The 20,000-nt window shown below is 38.5% G+C and overlaps 1 protein-coding gene across 4 annotated transcripts in view; it reads right to left on the bottom strand.

The window, feature by feature from the left end:
- Nucleotides 1–1,833: 1,833 nt before the first annotated feature.
- LOC135092237 (GTP-binding protein 2-like) overlaps nucleotides 1,834–20,000 on the bottom strand; it is a 25,721-nt gene continuing 7,554 nt past the window's right edge. For 3 of the 4 annotated variants that reach the window (XM_063990602.1, XM_063990604.1, XM_063990603.1), the window contains exons 3-11: nucleotides 14,532–14,795; nucleotides 13,937–14,161; nucleotides 12,210–12,419; nucleotides 11,635–11,810; nucleotides 10,163–10,331; nucleotides 8,447–8,629; nucleotides 7,816–7,924; nucleotides 6,851–7,038; nucleotides 1,834–5,068 (exon numbers count right to left, since the gene is read on the bottom strand). In XM_063990602.1, the coding sequence (XP_063846672.1) occupies nucleotides 4,775–5,068; nucleotides 6,851–7,038; nucleotides 7,816–7,924; nucleotides 8,447–8,629; nucleotides 10,163–10,331; nucleotides 11,635–11,810; nucleotides 12,210–12,419; nucleotides 13,937–14,161; nucleotides 14,532–14,795 (1,818 nt within the window). In that variant the 3' untranslated portion in view covers nucleotides 1,834–4,774. Of the gene's footprint in view, nucleotides 5,069–6,850; nucleotides 7,039–7,815; nucleotides 7,925–8,446; nucleotides 8,630–10,162; nucleotides 10,332–11,634; nucleotides 11,811–12,209; nucleotides 12,420–13,936; nucleotides 14,162–14,531; nucleotides 14,796–19,994 lie in introns of all 4 variants that reach the window. The other variant, XM_063990605.1, reaches the window with a different exon arrangement.

The raw sequence follows: 20,000 nt of genomic DNA, 5'->3' as shown, positions 1-20,000 counted from the left end.
GTCATCGATCATAAAGCCCAGATACTTATACTGGTTTACTCTTTCTACGTTTTCTTCTCTAATTGTTAATAGGTCTGGTACATGTTTATTTTTAGTTCTGAAATCAAATATCATCTCCTTAGTTTTCTTTACATTGAGCTCCAAAAAATTTTGTTTACTCCAATCAACAAATTTTTTAACCTGAGTTAAATAGCCTTTATAATTATCATTTACAATTTTTCCTAAGATAACTGTATCATCAGGATATTTCACAATAGTACAGTCATCAATTCCACTTCTACAATCATCTGTGTACAAGGTGAAAAGAACAGGGGACAACACACAACCTTGTGGGGCTCCTGTGTTAGTTAATATCACATCAGACTTGACATTGTTTACATTGGTATACTGGGGTCTCTGGGATAAAAAGCTAAAAATCCATCTTAAGATATTTCTATTTACACCCATTTCTAGCATTTTATTGAGCAGAATATAAGGTTGCATTGTATTAAATGCTGAACTAAAATCAATAAAGTGCTCTAATTTGTGGTTTGGGCTTATCTAAATGTTTGTTAACATCATTCAATAATGTAAGTGTCGCATCCTGTACACTCCTATTATTACAATAAGCAAACTGCATAGGGTCTTTTATATTATTAGTTTTTTCACAGATGTAATTTTTCAATACACTTTCTAAACATTTCATAATATTAGATGTTAATACTACAGGTCTAAAATCTTTGGGATCTTTTGGACAGTTATTTTTTGCAATAGGTTTTACTTCAGATTCCTTCCATTTATAAGGTACCACTCCCTGATCTACTGAATCCTGAAATAATGTTGTCAGTACGGGTGTCAGTTGTTTTGCACAATGTTTAAGTACCATAGCAGGCATTCCGTCTGGCCCTGTAGCTTTACCTGCCCGTATATTCTGCAGGGACTTCTGCACGTCTTCTTGCCTAATTATTATTCTTTCATCATTATGAGATTGAATTTCTGTCATTACCTCATTACACGCATCACTGAAATCATGGCTTTCAAATCTCGCAAAGAACGCGTTCATTTCGTTTACATATGTGTTGATATTTTTTGGTTCAGGCACACTCTGTTTCTTCTTGTGCCCACACAAGGTTTTAAGTCCCTTTCAAGCGTCTTTTACTCTATTTGTCTTAAACAAGCCTTCAACTTTTTCTTTGTATATTCTTTTAGAATCAGATATTTTCTTATCTATGTTTCTTTGCAATATTCTTCTTTCAGCATCACTTCTATTACGCTCGAGTCTGTGTTTTTCATTTAGCATAGATTTTAGCTCTGTATTAATCCATGGTTTATTGTTTGGGTATATCTTTATTTTCTTGGTAGGTACGATCATATCAAAGCAGAGGTGGAAATAACTATCGAAAATATCTAAGTTGGTGCTGATGTCAATTCCGTTTTCTATCAGGACAGACCAGTCTGTACACTCAAAACACGCTTGTTAATTGCTGGTATACTTAAGTCTTGATAATTTATTGTTGCATTTAGTAATCTAAGGAAGATATCAAACTACATACATTATTTACTGATGTGATCTCCAGTCGGGTGGTGTTCAGAGAAAGCTTTGCAAGCTGAGTGCGGAGGAGAGAAAAGTGACAAAACAGAACACAGACCCACAGAGGAGAAACTCAAGGAAAGGAACACTTCACAAAATCGGAACAGAGATTGGCTGCACAACACATCAGCTGTTTAATCCCACTTATTTTCTCTTTTTCTTCTTCTTTCACTAAAGATATAATTTTTAGATACACAAGCAATCCTGTTCTCTTCTCACAGTATTATCCTCCACTCCACTAACAAGGTCATGAACACAAAGCAAATGTTCCTATATTTATTGTAAATATGAAAGCAATATTTACCGGTGTTTAGGAGGGACCATCTCACAGACTAACACAGAAAGCACAAAAACTTAGGTCAATCATTAATATAATAAACCATTGTGATAAGGCATCTCTCATTCAAAAAATAAATTCTGTTATATATATATACGTATATACATCAGGTATCCAAATATATGCAAACTATAATGAAAGAAAACAGACGACACAGTTATGCACCCACCTGCCATCAGACACCACTAAAACGTAATATGCATCGCGACAGACTCACTTCACGATTACACGCTAGACTCTAACACTACTCTACATGTGGCATCCAAGGTTAGCACTCAGACCAGGCCAGCAAATAGGGGGTTCTGACTGATTAATTCCAGACACACTTCTAACACAGGTTGCCTCATGTGGTGACTATCATCAGCAGTGGAATGACCTCAACGAATGGGTCAAATGGCAGCAAATGGTGTGGGTGTCTGTGAGCCAAGGACCAGTGACTGAAAGGATGAGTGAATGGTGGGACTTCAGGAACAAATGTCAACACAAACTTGCTCTTTTCTTATTAACGTCCAAACTTTCCCTCATTCGCATTACTGTCCTCCACTTTTCCACATTTTATACACTGATCCAGTCTTCTCACTCCATTTCAATGTCAATATCCTTTTCATTTCCTCATCTTCTGTCATATGCCGATACAAACTTCATACTTCAACTCACCTCCATTCCTAACTAATCCTCATGTTTTTCCTTTTCTCTATTCTATCTTCTCTTCTATTCCACAAAATTTCTTCTTTTCAATTCCCCTCATCACCAACAAGTAACAAATTTATGTCAATTTTTTATCAGTAATGAATTACAATTATCAGACATATTTTCACGCAGAGAAAAGTTTCTTCTCTAACTTGGATGACATTGGTACCAGCACAGCATTCCATCAGACATACTGCCTCTGTATGCATTTCAACTTAATTTAATGAACTTAATATTTTCTCAAGACGGACACTTTCCACTACCATTCACACAAGTCTCAGCAGCAGCAAGAAATTCTTCAATCACTTCACTTTACTTGATCACTCAGCATCAGCATGATGGATCTTACCAGTTAGGAATTAAGGGAAGATTTCCATACTTCTAAGTTTTCTTACAAAAAACTATGCAGGTACAACGTTGCTTTGTCAAGTGGCAGGTGAGGTGCTTGTCATCAGCACCTCATGATTTCCATCTTCTCTCCTTCATTCTCTTCCTCCTTTCCACACCAAATGGCCTTCAAAAGTTAGATTCTGGTACGTACATACAATTTAAGTATATTTCACAAGTATCATTATTATTCAATTAATATCAAATTTCCTTAGTAAAATATTGTATTGTACAAAAAAAGACATTATTGTAAAACTTTGAACTCTGCGTTTCAAGATTTGGGCTTCAGAAAAGTATAAAGTCCGATGGCAGGTGGGCAGCAAACCTTCCCACACTGAACGTCCCTGATGCAGCAACAGGCATGGCATGGCATGGCATGGCATGGCATCACAGCACTGGGTCACGGTCTCAACACACCTCACTACCACCACTAACTTAATTAAGGAGATTCCTATGGCAGCAGACACCACCTCTTTCCTCAACTACCCTCTATCACATTCTGCTTCACCAAGTGCCTTCAGTGGTGAGGGAAGCTCCAGTGAGGTTCCATCATCTTGCAGCATCCAGAACCCCACGAGCAGACTGCTGTGTGTGGCGTTCCTTTCCTTTCACAGCGACTGAAGAGACTCCGTCAGGCAGAGGCTCTGATGTCCAAGTTGTGGTGTTGTCTCTGACTGAATCAGTGACTGTTACAGCAGGCCTGTCCACACACTTAGCATCACAGGAACACTGCACTCAAGTAACACTGTAAAGCTTAATATATTAAAGTTCCTGATGAATCATTAACCTACACTACAATAATAGGTAAACATTAGAAAGAACATTTAAAGATATAGTAATACAGACGTGACTCTAGTGCTCATGATAAATACTAAACAGTGCGACACTGGAGTTGTATACTGTCAGTACAGTAAACAAAACTATTCATGACTAATATAACCAACTGTGAAAGAAAGAACTGCTGTCCTTAACATTATTATGCACAAGAAATTCTCAATTAGACAAATAAGTGCATGGCTATCTATACAACAGTAACATCTGATAAAGATACACCTCACGGAGGTGCTTGGCAATATCCTCTATTCACCATAAAGTGATTATCTCCAAAATTCAAAGCAATAAGATCACTGCTGAAAAATATCCAGCATATTTGCAATGAATGGATGTGGCTCAGCAGTCCATCCATTGCCATCACAATTACTGACTTAATCAGTGCCTCAACATTTCACTTCCCTGCCATAAACCAAAACAGCCAGTCTTCCCATCCTGTTCCTCTCTGCCTCACACACTTGGGCCACCAAGACGCCCACAACTCTACCATCACATTCTAAACTCCATCATAAATTTGTCATTCCACAAAAAATAAAACCCTGATTTTCTCTGATGTGAGGGCAGGAGAGAATTGGTGAGGACAACCAGGCTGTGTATGGCACTGTGGGGAAGGCCAGGAGCACTTACAACACTGCTCTGCCTTCCCCTTAGCCTGCAGGTGTGGGCGTGTGCTGCCTCAGGCGTCTGGCATGTGCATGTGTGCATACTCTCACTCACACACAAACACGCACACACACACACACACACACACACACAATGGACCACACCAGGTTGACAAACAATGTAACATATACAATCTAATAACCTGAGTCCTCAACAGGCTAACTGAGATAAAGACTATGTATGTATGTATGCATGCATGCACACATACATAGCAAGATAAAACAATCATCTCAAAGAAAATAAATATAACCTGGCCTCAGACCAGTTGACGTCACGTCCTACCGGCAGTGGACTGTCTATCTAGCAAGGCCATTGTAGATGTCCACATTGTCTGGCTCCTCCTCAAACACCTGGATCACCTTCCCAATGCCCTTGGTGGAGCCCTGCCGGAAAAGGAGCCTGGATCCATTCTGCACCAGTTCTGGCTGACGGAGGAAGCGGAAAATGACGGAGCCCCTGTCGTTGGTGTGGAGTCCCCGGGAGCCAAGGATGCCCTCCACCACAGCAGTCTGCCTCACATTGCCAATATGCACAGTTGCCTGGAAACCTCGACCGATGCTGGTGGAGTGGTGCAGAACCTGAGTCCTTGCCTGGAGGGAGACAGTGATGTTAGGAGAAAATATGAGAGGTCAATAATATTACAGCAGCACACCCAGACAATAGAGGATGATTCTCAGGTTAACTGAGGTTAAGTTAGGTGGAAATAATTGAGGTTAAAATTAGTAATGTTGCAGCCCCAGACTACAGAGGATGTTTCTCAGGTTAAGTGAGGTTAGGTTAGGTTACGTGAAAATAACTGAGGTAAATAATGGTGCAGTAGCATTCACCAAACTACAAAGGATGGTTCTCAGGTTAGGTGGAAATAAGAGAGATAAATTATGTTGCAGCAGCACCTCCTGGACTACAAAGGATATTTCTCAGTTTCCTAACAGTGACTGCACCACTGAATACAAGCATGAAAAGCATGGAGTACTGGAAATGCCACAATGAGACAGTCCCTCCAGACTTCCAGATCAGCATGGAGCAAACTGACCTGGACAACTCAGCAGCCCAAACAAACACGAGAACAGAATACAAATTTGTGTGTTTGAGAACTTTCTGTATTTGAGAGAGAGAGAGAGAGAGAGAGAGAGAGAGAGAGAGAGAGAGAGAGAGAGAGAGAGAGAGAGAGAGAGAGAGAGAGAGAGAGAGAGAGAGAGAGAGAGAGAGAGAGAGAGAGAGAGAGAGAGAGAGAGAGAGAGAGAGAGAGAGAGAGAGAGAGAGAGAGAGAGAGAGCGAGAGAGCGAGAGAGCGAGTGAGAGCGAGAGCGAGAGAGAGAGAGAGAGAGAGAGAGTGTGGGGAACTGACTTGTGGATGGAGTTTTCATTCAGGTTCCTGTGTTTTTGGTTTTCCAAGAGTCTGAATGCTGTAAATATGTTTTGGAAATGTGTCTGTGTATGTTAAAGAAAAATTTATGTGTTTGAGAACTTTCTGTATTTGTGTTATTGATAGGGAGAGAGAGATTGTGCAGGAAACTGACTTGTGGATGGAGTTTTATTCAAGTTACTGCATTTTTGTTTTTTTCAAGAGTATGTGAATGCTGTAAATATGTTTTGGAAATGTGTCTGTGTATGCTAGAGAGGAATTTGCACATTTGAGAACTTTCTGCATTCGTGTTAGAAGGAAAGTTTCAACCTCAGCAAGAAAAGACACAAGAACAACCCTAAATCTCTCATTGCACGACATAATACCCAGAACTGAATCAGTCCACCGCAACTCACACTGACTCTCATACAACACCCTGTCAACAAGTATTTACACAAGAGGCGATGAAAGACAATTAGCATCATCCCTAGCCATGCATCTCAGTCTGTAATGCTGGGGAACAATCATAGGCAGTCCCTCACACCCTTCACATGTCATTGCACCACATCTATAGGGTACAAAAATAGGCAGGGTTTGAAAGAGTTGGAATCAGGTGAGACGAATACAAAGAAAAATCGCTACTGGAGAATTTTTGCACACATCACCTGAACACAAATTTATGACACACATACTTGTTCATTGGCTTAAATGCAATGCAGGTAAAAGGAACTTGAAAAAAGGGAAAAAAGTAAAGATGGAGCAAAACAGAAATTTGGAAAGGAAGTCTGTGTTGGAGAATTTTCGCCCATATGACCCGAACACAAACCTATTTCCATTTTCTTGTGGACTTCAGACACAAAAAGAAAAAAAAAAAAAAAAGAAAAAAAAATTGAAATAATGAAAGGAAAACAACTGATAGACCAAAAATATTACCATTACCTGGAAATAGACAGATGTGCTTTTCCATTTACTTACAAACCTTAAAATAATGAAAATAAGAGATAAATTATAGAAAAAACAAGACTTACCTGGAAATAGAAGCAAGCCCTTGGTCGCGCCTCTACACTCATCAACTTCATGCCTTTCCGGAGGTACAGCTGTGGTCCCTCGAGAGACAAGGAAGCAGACTGTCCCGCACACACCACCCTGCACGGCACCTTGTTGCGGTGGAGGGAGCCGATGGTTACTGGCACAAAGCTACAGTTATCCATGGGACCTGAAGGGCAATGGGTGAGTCAGAGCTTGTGTTTGTTGAGAAATTGAATGCTATTGTTACTCGGATGTTGAACTGTGGTCTTAATGTCAAAGGATGAGTTCATGTTAATTATGTTGATGAGAAATTGAATGTGTTTTACTCAGATGTTGAATTGTGGTCTTTATGCCAAGGGATGAGTTAATTATGTTGATGAGAAATTGAGTGCTTGTGTTATTCAGATGTTGAATTAAGGTCTTTAAGTGGTACAGGGGATATAATAAGGGTGATATAAGCAAAATTCTCATGGTCAGTAATCAGGAAAGGGCAAAAAATAATCAAGCTTGAAAGAGATTTAAAAAGATAGGAATGGAATAGATTTAGTAATCAGGTTGTTAGTGCTAAGTCATCAGGGAGCTTCAAAAGATTAGATGAATTTGCAGATGGGAATGATAGGTGGAAACTGATAGGCATGTTTCATACAGTGACTACCATGTGTAGGCCTGATAGGTTTCTGCACCAACCCTTATTTTCTTATGTTCTTATGTTCTATGGGAGAAAACCCTGTAGTGTGAATGGTTGTGTGTATAGAGGGTGCAGTATACCTAAAGACTGAAGACTAATGCAGTGTAAACTATAGAATGCAAGATTTTGATGCAGAGTAATTAAATGAAGTGATGTATTAGAAGTAAAAGAGACATGAATGTTATGGGTTAATTGAGCAAAGGGTGAGATGAGTTATGGGTAAGATGCAGTGATGGGTACAGATGTAGATAGTGAGGCAGGCAAGGTGACGCATACCTAGCAGTAGTGTGGTGCCCTGGGTAATGACGCCCTTGGTGAGGAGACCCCCGACAATGATGCTGTTGTCCACATGGAAAACTTCGTCTATTTGGAATTCTGCCGGCTCCTGTTGAGGGAAGGAAGAGAATGACTAAGGGTGAGAGGAAGAGTATTTTTTAGTCGCTATCGTACACTGTCAGTATATTGATGTACTTGTCTATGTTGGGTATTTATAATTGTGTTTACATATTTATTTCCCGCTGTCGTTTGTTTGTCCATTGTTTTTTTGGTTATTTTGTCTTTATTTCTCTTACTGCAGTGGTTTAATTAATCAGTCAGTAGGTATATAAACATTTTTTTCTCTGCCATTTGTTTGCATGTTTATTTATCTATTTATATTTTTTTTCCTCCCATCTCTTTCTCCTCAAGTCAATCAGTTAACTCTCTCTCTCTCTCTCTCTCTCTCTCTCTCTCTCTTAAAGACACATGCCAGCCCCATCTTCTCCCTCTCCTTATTGTCAATAGATGTATAGATGTGTCTTTTCTCCCCAAGTTAATGAATCAATTTCTCTCTCTCTCTCTCTCTCTCTCTCACACACACACACACACACACACACACACACACACACACACACACACACACACACACCTGCTCCAGCTTCTCCCTCTCCTTGTTGCTCATGCGTGGTGGCAAAACAAACAAGAACTTTTTGAGCAGACTGAGTCCGTCCCCGGTGACGCTGGAGGCGCAGAAGATTGGCACCACGTTGCCCTCCAAGTGGTTGCTGCCGGCTGTTATGGCGTCATCCTCGTTCTGGACAATTAGTGGCACCTGTGGGAATACACCTTAGTCGTCATCTGAGTTTAATACACCTTTTTACTTCATGTGGAAATACAACTTAGCCATTATCCAAATCTATTTTCCACTTATATGCAGAAGAGTTTGGATAAGTTAGATTTAAAAAGGAAATAGGAATTGTAATGGGTTCTCAATCATAGTGGTAGATGAATGGAATGGACTCAGTAATCAGGTTGTTAGTGCTGAATCATTAGGGAACTTTAAAGGATTAGACAGATTTATGGATGGGGATGATAGGTGGAAATAAGCAGGCATGTTTCATACATGGACTGCCACGTGTAGGCCTGATGGCTTCCTGCACCAACCCTTGTTTTCTTATGTTGTTGTATTCTTAAAAAGCTGCTGTGTAAGTGAAGGAAGGTTATGAATCTATTTCTGGACAGGAAGCTTTGAAGCCCTAACAGTCTAAAAAAACATTCCTTTGTAATAATGGAAATGGCAGCTCTCCAGTTTGGCAAAACAAGCTTTACAATTTATATTGATAACACTCCACTGCAATAATGATAAAAAAAAAAAAAAAAAAAAAAAAGGAAATATATATTTTCCATTCTCTTGCGTCAGTGGCACAGGATGTTATGCTGAGTTAAAAATCCTGATTGTAAACATAGATAAGATCTTCAGAGCATCACCACAAGTTTATATATTTTGTGCTATTCTTTTCTATCAGTTATGTTTTTATATATGCAAGCTTTGAAAAGACAACAGAAAAGAAAGAAAACCTAACAGATAAAATAATGCAAGCAGTAGTGGTCATATTACAACAACACAGAGAATTGTTACAACACATAAGCTGAATTCCTAGTTATTTATCAGCTCCATTATCAATTACTGCACAAGGAAGTCAGAGGCAACATCAACACTGTCACTGCACATCATGGTTGGGTTTCCCCTCACACCATCTGGCACAAATAATGAAATGTAAAAAAATACATACATATACACACATAATAAAGCTATATATAGAAGACATGCTGACGTTTTATTATTCAGACGAGCAGATGATTCCCTTATGTTAATGATTCTAAAATTCTCAGATCGGTATGGTAGTTTTAGAATCACTGCACATAGAGAAACTGTCTCCTAGTGTGAACAATGATAAGTGAGCATGCCCTCAATACATATCTTAATTATATTTTTCTTACTTTTCTTTTTAGATTTCTACACGTTTTTTTATCCTTTCACTACAATATGCAATGATTCACACCATTAAAAGTACTGCATAAACTCCTTACAAACACCTACAAGAAAAGGAAATGGATTAAAAGATTAAATTTTCCAACATATAGATAGTAGACTCTTTACTGGCGGCTGTAGAAGAAATGAAACATCTCGACATTATTTGGCATCAAGGAACCATGTGTCAAATAGCAGTGAAAGAGTTAAATGAAGATGATGATATTGGTGATGAAGACAATGATCACCCTTCACTGCTCCACTGCATATGAACTTCCTCAAACCTTCCTGTGTCATCTTCACACAGTGCCAGACACGGCTCACACAACTCACCCGCTTGTATCCCGGCTGTGTGAGGGTCTGGGTAAGGTCTGTGATGGTGCGCTGGATCTGCTGTGGGGAGGCGATGTCTGTCTTGGTCACCACAATGACGATGGGCACGTCAAGGGCCCGTGCCAAGCTGAGGTGCTCCTCCGTCATGGGAGCCACACCAGAGAAGGCACTGCAAAGGGAGGGATGAGTTGTAAGTTTGCTGAGTACACAGGGTCCTCAAGTTACAACAGTTCCATTCCTGCCATGTAGTAAACTAATTTTTGGTGTAGGTCAGAACCAGCCTAAGTAAGCCTACAGTGTGTCGCTCACCTGTGCTAATGCTATGGTACTGTAAAGTCATAATTTAGGACATAAAAACATAACTACTGGGCCTGTAAAAAACAATAATGAAATCTTGTATGGTCAAATGCTTTCAATGATTAAGATATTAAAGGACATTCAAGTACAAACAGGCTAAGAGCTGGCGAGGGGGAGGGAGGGAGGAAGGGTAGCAATGGTGGGTGTTGCCATCATGAGAGTGCTATTTCATTATAAATCAAGGTATTGCAAATTAAGATAAAATGCAAATCAAGAACGTGGTGTATCATTGTAGCAAATAATATAATGAGCTCAATATGGCAACAATGACCAGCTAGATGGAACAGTGCAACCACTAGCCATTGATGTGCATCCATATTTAAATGTCTGGTATCTTCTAAACCACTACATAAAAAGCATTTAACCACAAAATACTTCCAGCTTAGAATCACCTGACCTTTCATTTCTAAGAATATGAATATGTGACCTTTCCTCGCAGGACATCTGTATTTACGTAGCTGTTGTATATTGAGCCTCCACTGCACCAATGTGGTTCTGTGTCTATATCTATCCACTTTCCTTCAGTTGATTTGTATTCCTTGTCCTTATCACCTTTCCTTCTCCTTCATTCATATGTGCTTTTCTACAATATTCAAGCACCTTCCCTGTCTCATCTTTTCCTTGTGTTCCTTCAAATATCTACCTTCTTCTTCCCACAACAGCAGTGTGTGATATTTTGTACTGTCTCCTGGTGTGAAATTTATTGCAGTCTTTTTACCTAGCTACTACATTTGTACCAGTTCTCTCCACTCCCTGCCTGTGTCTGTATTTCCTCCTTCCTGTAACTCTTTCAAGATGGAGGTTTCAAGACATCTTTCAGTTTGGGATAACACTTTTGACCTTTCTTTTAGGACTGTCACCTCAGAGGGTATTTTTTTTTTTCTTTTTTTGCCTTTTTTGTTGCACCTGGCCAGTGCCCCTCTTATATCACTATCAGTGGGCCTATTTTTTTCACTCTTTCACTCTTGTGGTTTCTCTTGGCCAGTGCCCCTCTTACATTATTGTCAATGGCCTTTTTTTCACCCTTTCTGTTGCCCTTGGCCAGAAACCCTTACATAAAATATAAAAAAAAAACTTTCCTTTAACAACACACAAACCCCTACAGACAAGCTCACCTCACCACCAGCACAGCATAGTGGGGCGAGTACCCTGACAGGCCAAACACTGTTGTCTTGAGGTACTTCTGGTCTCCGGCGAGATCAATAAAGTTGATTATCTTGATGGACTGGCTGCAAATGTCCTCATCATCATAGTCTCGGCTCCTAGTGCAGGTCTGGTCAATGACGTTCCCCTGTAGTGAGGGAGAAGTGTGAGCTGATTGGTGGATGATGACAAGAGTGTAAGCTGATTGGTGCAGGATGGAAGTGTGAGTTGATTGGTGGAGGATGAGAGAAGTGTGAGTTGATTGGTGAAGGGCAAGAGGAGTGAGAGCTGATTGAGGGTGGACAGCAAAAGGAATGTGAGCTATTTGGTAGATGACGACAAGAGTGAGAACTGATTGGCGGTTGATGAGGAGTATAGAATGAGCACTAAGGCAACCATCAGAGTATAAATATAGCCAAATTGATAAGAGAACTGAAGAAAACCTCTTAATACAACCTACTAAACCTGAACATTGACAGACTGCAAATCATCAACACAAACACACCAAGAACTAAGTCAAACACATGGTAAACAAACCCACCCCTACCTGAGAGTCAAACCCCATAAGCTGCAAAGATATAGAGGAGGTTTTCCCAGAGCAGACTTCATGGCGGTGACGAAACACATTGAGACGCGCGCACCCCCTTCCGTTGTCCAGCTCCCCTCGTGTCAGCACTCCAAGCAGCGTCGATTTGCCCACGTCCGAGTTGCCAAGAACCGCCACTCGGAGCTCTATACTATACTGGTCATCAGGTACCTAGGAAAAGAGGGTTTGGTTTTTTTAAGTTGTGGTGCTGATGTGAGGAGATGCAGTGAGATAAAGGGGGTAGTATGTGGGTTACTGGTGAGATTTGAAGTTGACATTAGGTAGACAGATAGAGAGGGTTTAGTTGTTTAGGTTGTAGTGGTGATGTGATGAGATGCAGTGAGATCAAAGGGGAAAAAAAAAGAGTTGTTGGTGTTTTTCAAGTTGTGTTTTTGTACTGTGGTTAATGGTTATAAGATTATTTTTCTAGTACTTATTTATCCATCTGTTTCATAATGTTTCTGACAAGACAATATCAAAACAAAAAAATATAAGTATGTCTCAAAATGAGTATTACTTATCGTGCTAAAAGTCTCAAAACAATAACACTGACAAAAAACAAATATTACTTTTAGCACCAGAAATTGAAAACAACAAATAATAAACTCTTAAATAAATTCTTAAAACAAGTATCACTTTTCACATTCAAATTTCAACAAAACAACATCATCAACATTAAGTAAACTTTGTGCTAAATTTAAAACAACAAATAATGAACTCTAATTCTTAAAAACAAATACCACTTTTCACATTCAAATTTCAACAAAACAACAGAAACACAAAATAAACTCAATCTCTCCAAACATTAATTTTCATGCAACATTTCAACACAACAGATGAAAACTTGGCCTCACAACACAACACACCTCACAGCACTCGTCATTCAAAGCAACACAGAGACCAACAAACAAGAACTTTTAAAATAGCCACCAGTTTACATAACAGATATTCATTATGTTTATTTCTTTCTTGTTTCTGTTTTTCCTTCTTATTTTATCTTTATTTCTCCCTTCCTTTTTGTCTATTTTCTTTTTTCTCTATTTTTCTCCTTCCTTCTGTATTTATCCCTTTCCTTCTCTATTTTTCCGTTCCCTTTCTTGATTTCCCTCTTCCTTTTCTCTATTTCCCCTCTCTATTCCCCTTCTTTTTCTGAATTTCTCCCTTTCCTCTATTTTCCCCTTTCTTTTCTCTACTTCCTCCTCCTTTTCTCTATTCTCCTTTTCTTTTTGATATTTTCCTCTCCATTCTCTGTATTTCTACCTTTCTTTTCTCTATTTCCCCCTTCCTTTTCTCTGCTTCTCTCCTCCTACAACTTAAATTTTATCAAGAGGGAAATTTCAAGACAATTCTTTATCTTTTATCTACACTTTTGCATCTCCTTTAGGGACTGGCACCTCAATGGCCCTTTCTTTATATATTCATACCTTGCTGCCCTTAGCCACTGCCCTTCATACATAAAAAAAAAAAGACAGATAAAAGCAACTCTCACTATTCTAACTTTAAAAAAAAAAAGAACAAAAAGGACCCTTAACTTTATAATTAGAACTTCAGAAAGGACAAAAAGAACACTTAATTTTATAAACAGAACTTCAAAATAAAAAAAACTTATCTAACTTCAAAAAAGGACAATAAAAGAATGCTTACCTTTGCTAAAACTTCAAGAAAACAAGGTCAAAACCAACTCTTACCTTTCTGACTAGAACTTCTGCAGCCTTGCGAGTCTGCCCGTCGTGACCCTGAATGACCTTCTCCCGGATGACAGTGAGAGAGGCGCCCAGCTGACAGGCCATGCGACGCAGGGTGGCCATGGACGCCTCTAGTTCCTCCTCCGTCAGACCCAGCAGGAACCCAGAGTCTTCCACGCCAATCTCGTAAATAGCCTCTCCCAGACCCTCGCGTAACCTCCACTGCATCTGAGAGGGAGTGAATGGATGGGTGAGTGGGTATGTGAATGCTTTAGTGGTTGGGTAAATAGATGGAGTGAGTGAGTGAGTGAGTGAGTGGGTAAGTGAATAGTTATGTGCATGAATGAGTGCATAAGTTTATGAATGGTTTAGTCATTGAGTAAATTAATGAAAGAGTGAGTGAATGAGTGACTGACTGACTGACTGACTGATTGAATAAGTGTGTGAACAAAGCACAACACAACAGAAGCCTAACTCAAGTCCTGCAAACTACACCAACACAAATGAAGTAAACACACAAATAAAACCACCCCATTTCTATACACCCCTCCCTTGTACCACAAACCACAACATCACCTACACCCGAGGAAACAAATACCTGCGACACCAGACGTTTAAATCTCTCATGGTTGGGATTCACGAGCTTCAACTTGTACTCAATATTCCCTTCCTGAGGTTCTGAGGGAAGCTGATCAGGCAGGATGGCCACACTGGGACCCCGCCGAATGCCCCCTAAGGTCCCTCGCCTCTCATGTTGCCAAGTGTTGTCTCGGATCACATTGCTGTTTAGTTCATCCATGTCGCTCGGGGTCTCATCCTCCAGTGTTGGGTCAAACAGGCTGAGAAAGGCATCCATCTTGTCCTGTTGGTGGTGAAAGGAGGGTGAGTGAAAGGATAAGTACGAAGGTGAGTTTTTAAAGAGAAGGGAGAGTGAGGAGTAAGTTTTTGAAGAGACAGTGAAGTGAATAGAGACTAAAAGGGAATGGAATCTAGAGATGAAGTGACTGGAGACAACAATAGATGGAATCAAGAAAATAGAAAGTGAATGAAGATGAAAAGATAAATAAATCTAGAGAAGGGAAAGTGAAAGAATGGAGAGAAAACGATAGAAAAATTTAGAAAAGGAAAAGGGAATGAAATATAAAGAGTGGGAAAATGAATAAAGACAAAAACATAAAGAAATTTACAGAAGGGAAAATGAATGAAGACAAAGAAAAGGAATAAAATCTAAATAAGTTTTTTTCTCGAGTTGGGAAAACAAAAGAAGACAAAAAAAGGCAATATCTTCATCTTCTTTTCACTAATTTTCACTTTTCACTAATACTTATTCTTATCATCTATTCTTTCACCATCCTTCCTTTACCCCCTTCCTTTCTTCCTTCTTTGTAAATCAAGACAGTATTTCCAGTTCAAGTGAGTGAAGGAGAGGAATGTGAGTGTACTGACTGACAAAGTGAGAGACAGAACGGCTTCCATCTCATCCAGTGAAGGGAAGGGAAAGTGAAAGTGATGAAGGACATAGAAATAAGTTTATCAAATAAGTAATGATGAGTAATATGAGTTTACTGAATGACTGGGAAGTGAAGGACAGAAAAATGTGAAGAAGAAAGGCTAATTTGATCCTGCCTGAGTAATGGAAGTGGTTAAGAACAGAAGGGCAAAGAAAGGGCAAAGAAATTAGAGTTTATCATGTATGTAATTGTGAAGAATTTGAGTTTACTGAATGACTGGGAAATGAAGGGCAGAAAAATATGAAAACAGAAAGACAGTCATTTGATCTTGCATGAGAAAAGAAAGTAAATAAGAATAAAACATAATAATCAGTGTGTCAGTTGAGTAATGAAGAAGAATGTGAGCTTAATAGAAAAATATAAATAGATAGAGAAATATAAAGACAGACTGATTAGATCCAGCATGAATAATGAAAGTAGATAAGGAAAAAGCTAAAGAAATCAGAGTCTATCAGGAATAGCAAGAATGTGAGCTTATTGAGCAAAGGACAGAGAAATATAATGACAGAAAGATTAATTTGATTCTACATGAAAAAGGAAAGTGGATCAGAATAGAATGGGAAGGAAATCAGTGTCTATTAGGTAAATATGAGGAATATAAGCTTTAGAGAGTATAGGTGAAATGAGACACAACAAGGAAGAGGGAAAGTTTTACATCTGATTTTTCCCGATACAAAAAGTAGATTACAAAAAAACTTAAGGACTGAAAAAAAAAGAAAAAAAAAAAGATGAATGAATGATCAATTAAATACATATATATCAATTCATCTATTTAATATCTGTTGAATGGAAAAGAAAGAAACAGCAGACGATGACAAAAAATTCCTTGACGGTATTAAAAGATGGTGCAAGATTTGTAACACTGCTGCACTTAACACATAAACAATGGTCATTACTTGCACTTATTGAATGCAAGACAACGGACTACCATGACAGCAAAAAAATGTGAGGTATTTGCTGTGTGTGTGTGTGTGTGTGTGTGTGTGTGTGTGTGTGTGTGTGTGTGTGTGTGTGTGTGTGTGTGTGTGTGTGTGTGTGTGTGTGTGTGTGTGTGGCTTTCCCAATGCAATGAGAAGGCATGTTTGTCAAGCACCACATTCACATTTGGAGAAGAGGAAAGAAAAGAAACATAAATAAATAAATAGATAAATAAATAAATAAAAAAAAATGTGGATGATGGAAGAATTTGAATGATGAAACACAATGATGATATATCTAAATTATAAACACTGAAACGAAAATAGGGACACACGAAGATATAAGAGGAGAATATCCACACTAAAACGGTAAAGAGGAGATAAGTAAATGGAAGAGAGAATAAAGAAAAAAATAAATACATAAAAAAATAAAGAAATGAAATAAATAAATAAATAAATAAATAAATAAATAAATAAATATGGGCCATGGAGAAGCATGAATAACAACAAAAATGAATGTAAGAATAAGAATGTGAATACCAAGAAGAATGAGCATATGAATGATAACAAAAATAATGAGAATAAGAATGTGAATAAGAAGAATTAAAATATAGATGAAAATGTGGATGACAATGAGAAGAATGAGAATATAAATAAATAAATGAATAATAACAATAAAAATGTGACTATGAATAAGAATATGAACAACAAGAATGGAAATATGAATAACAGCAACAACAATAGCAAACAAACAAGTAAACAAACAAACAAATAAACAATACATAATAGGAAGAAAATTAATGAACAATATTTTTTTACACATGCATGAGAAACAGCAAAAACAACAACAGCAAATAGTCAAATCAAAGCATCACAAGAGCACAGCAAACAAACAACAAATAAATAAAACACCTGCACTGAAAATAGCTGAGAGGAAGATGAGTTTCAGTGCGTCTGGTGTAGCAAGACATGGATGGGGGCCGACCTTGCATCAAGTTCACCACCACCACCACCACCACCACCACCACCACTACCTTCACCACCACCATCACTTTCACTCTCATGCTCAGCCCTTCACAACCCACTGCACACTTTGGCCTTCCTCCCCCATACCACCACCACCACCACCACCCATATCAATGCTGGGTGCATATTTCTAACCTAACCACCTGTATATTCCTAAGGTGCTTTCAGTGTTCCATAGAAGTTATATCAGTAACCTTGAAAAATAATTAAGTATCATACTGTACATCAAATTAGTGAGCTAGAAATTAAAAATAGTCACCAGAAGACCAGGAGCCGATTAAACAAGCCAGAAGATCGAGGGGAAGACAGAGAGGATGAAGGGATGGAACTGTGGTAGAACTGCAAAGGATGGGAGACACAGAGGAAGATACAAGGGACAGAAACGACTGGAGGACACTCATATGTGGCACCAACCCCTCTCTCTAAGAAAAGGGACAAAGGAGTATATGCAAAACTATGAGTCTACCATTATAATGCCCAAAACCAGGAAATCCACCCATTAAGACTACAAGATAAGAGCAGTGATGTTATCTTTTGACTTCTGCCGCATCACTCACCACACACTTGTTGGCAATACAATGGAACAATGCAAGAAGTCAACGGAAATCTAACCAGCTATAATGCATTACTATCTGCCTGCATGTGTCTTGTTTTGTGATAGAGTCGCTGAAATAAAGCATCATTCATTTACTTTTTGTGGTGTTAACTGTTTCATGTCACAGTGAAAAGCATTATATTAAGCATCATTTACTCACACTTAACAACACTTTAAGTAATGCATGAAGTCTTTATAAACATCTACAAGAAAGAAGGGCATTAAAAAGAAGAGATTTTGTGATTTATGGTCAGTTTAATAATTGGAAGTGGCTGCAGAACAAGTAAAGATGTCTCAGTGATTAGTAATAAAGGAAACTTGTACCAAACAGCAGTGAAGGGTTAACACATCACAGCCTGACCTAGTACGTACATTTGCCACAATCTGACCTGAATGGATCTGACAACACTCTGGACTCAACTAAATCTAACATCACTTCATGACTTAACTCTTTCACTGAGACATGCAACACCTCACAGCACCAGAAACAAAATCTTAATAAAAATCAACAAAAACAAAAACAAAAAAAAAAAAAAAATAAATAAATAAAAATAAATAAATAAATGAATAAATAAATAAATAAACGGGTAGATTTAGCAATTTTTAGTCAGTATAATGCTCAAAGATGGCTAAGAAGCAAGAAGAATTATCTCAGAATGGTTAATAATTACAGAAGACCTTACCAAATTGCAGGAAAGTGTTAATTTGATTGATAAAAGTAAAGTTATAAGGTTGGGTATCGAATGGCATTAGATTTAGGTGAGCTGATTAAATGTACCTCACATTTATTTCATGCCCAGTCCTGCCATTGCTAGTTGTCAATCTGCCATCTGGAACTTACATTATTACTATTTTCATTATTTATTTTTTTTTACATTTTTACTATTTTATTTTATCCTTTTCTTTTACTTATTTCTTTACAGTTCAATATTCAGGATGTTTTATGGCTAACTCAAGATTCATGTAGAGAGTTCAGTGAGAAATAAATGTTAATTAATAAGGTCAAGGGAGGAGTGCCGATAAGTACCAATAAGATGCGTCCTTGACACCAAATCCGACCCCACTCACTCCCAACACACAACATGACCTAGTATTTTGCAATGCCCTGACATGGAGATAATGCAAGCCACTATTGACACAGCCATTTACTCCCCATAGAACTGTAACTGCACTCATTTTTCAAGCTATACTTTAAATGGCCTTACTACCTTCCTGTGCAGTGAGGATAAAACATTTCCCTTGAGCATGCAGTTAATCACAAATATTCCGTCACTCATGTGTTAATTTCATCATCAGTACTTGTCATCATATTCCTATCTTAGCCTTACATGGGTTGTCACATATTCTGAAACACTTTTGTACTGCTCCTCTACATTCATAAGGCTCTACTTGAAGTTACACAGCATTTTAAGGGTTTTTTTTGAGGTTCTTGTGGCAGATTAACAATATTTCTACATCATCAACAGGGGCAACACTCCTGTGAACTTAGCTAATCATCTCTGTGGCCTTTGAAAATAGTCATGGTGAGACAACAAAGCGTTTCAGAATACAGGCCTTAGACAGATAACATATCCTGTATATTGACACACTGTTATCAATATTCATCATAACTCATGCCTAGCCAAGCCTGTATTTACTGTCAATCACACGAAGGGTACGAAAACACCACAGGAATGCGTTTACAATCACCAGTACAGATGTGGCCAGTATTATTCACGTTTGTATTTAGTTTCCGTTATCTATCTAATCTAGTGACAAACAAAATCTGACAGCTAGTGGACTCTCATCACATCAAAGACATAAAGCAGCGGGAGGGATGTCAAACACCGTGGAGATGAGAATGGTATTAAGTGAACGATGACTATTGACTCTATTACAGCTGACAGTACAAAGATTATTGAGCAACACAATACCTTCACTTTTACCCACTTCCCGCCTCGTAACACTCAACATCGCACACCTCACACGCCTCCTCACACCACCAGGCATCCAGACAGCACTCGTGGACGTACCGTAGT

Source organism: Scylla paramamosain, chromosome 39 (assembly GCF_035594125.1).
Source record: "Scylla paramamosain isolate STU-SP2022 chromosome 39, ASM3559412v1, whole genome shotgun sequence".
Classification (NCBI taxonomy): Eukaryota; Metazoa; Arthropoda; class Malacostraca; order Decapoda; family Portunidae; genus Scylla; species Scylla paramamosain.
This window is presented reverse-complemented; position numbering and strand designations above follow the sequence as displayed.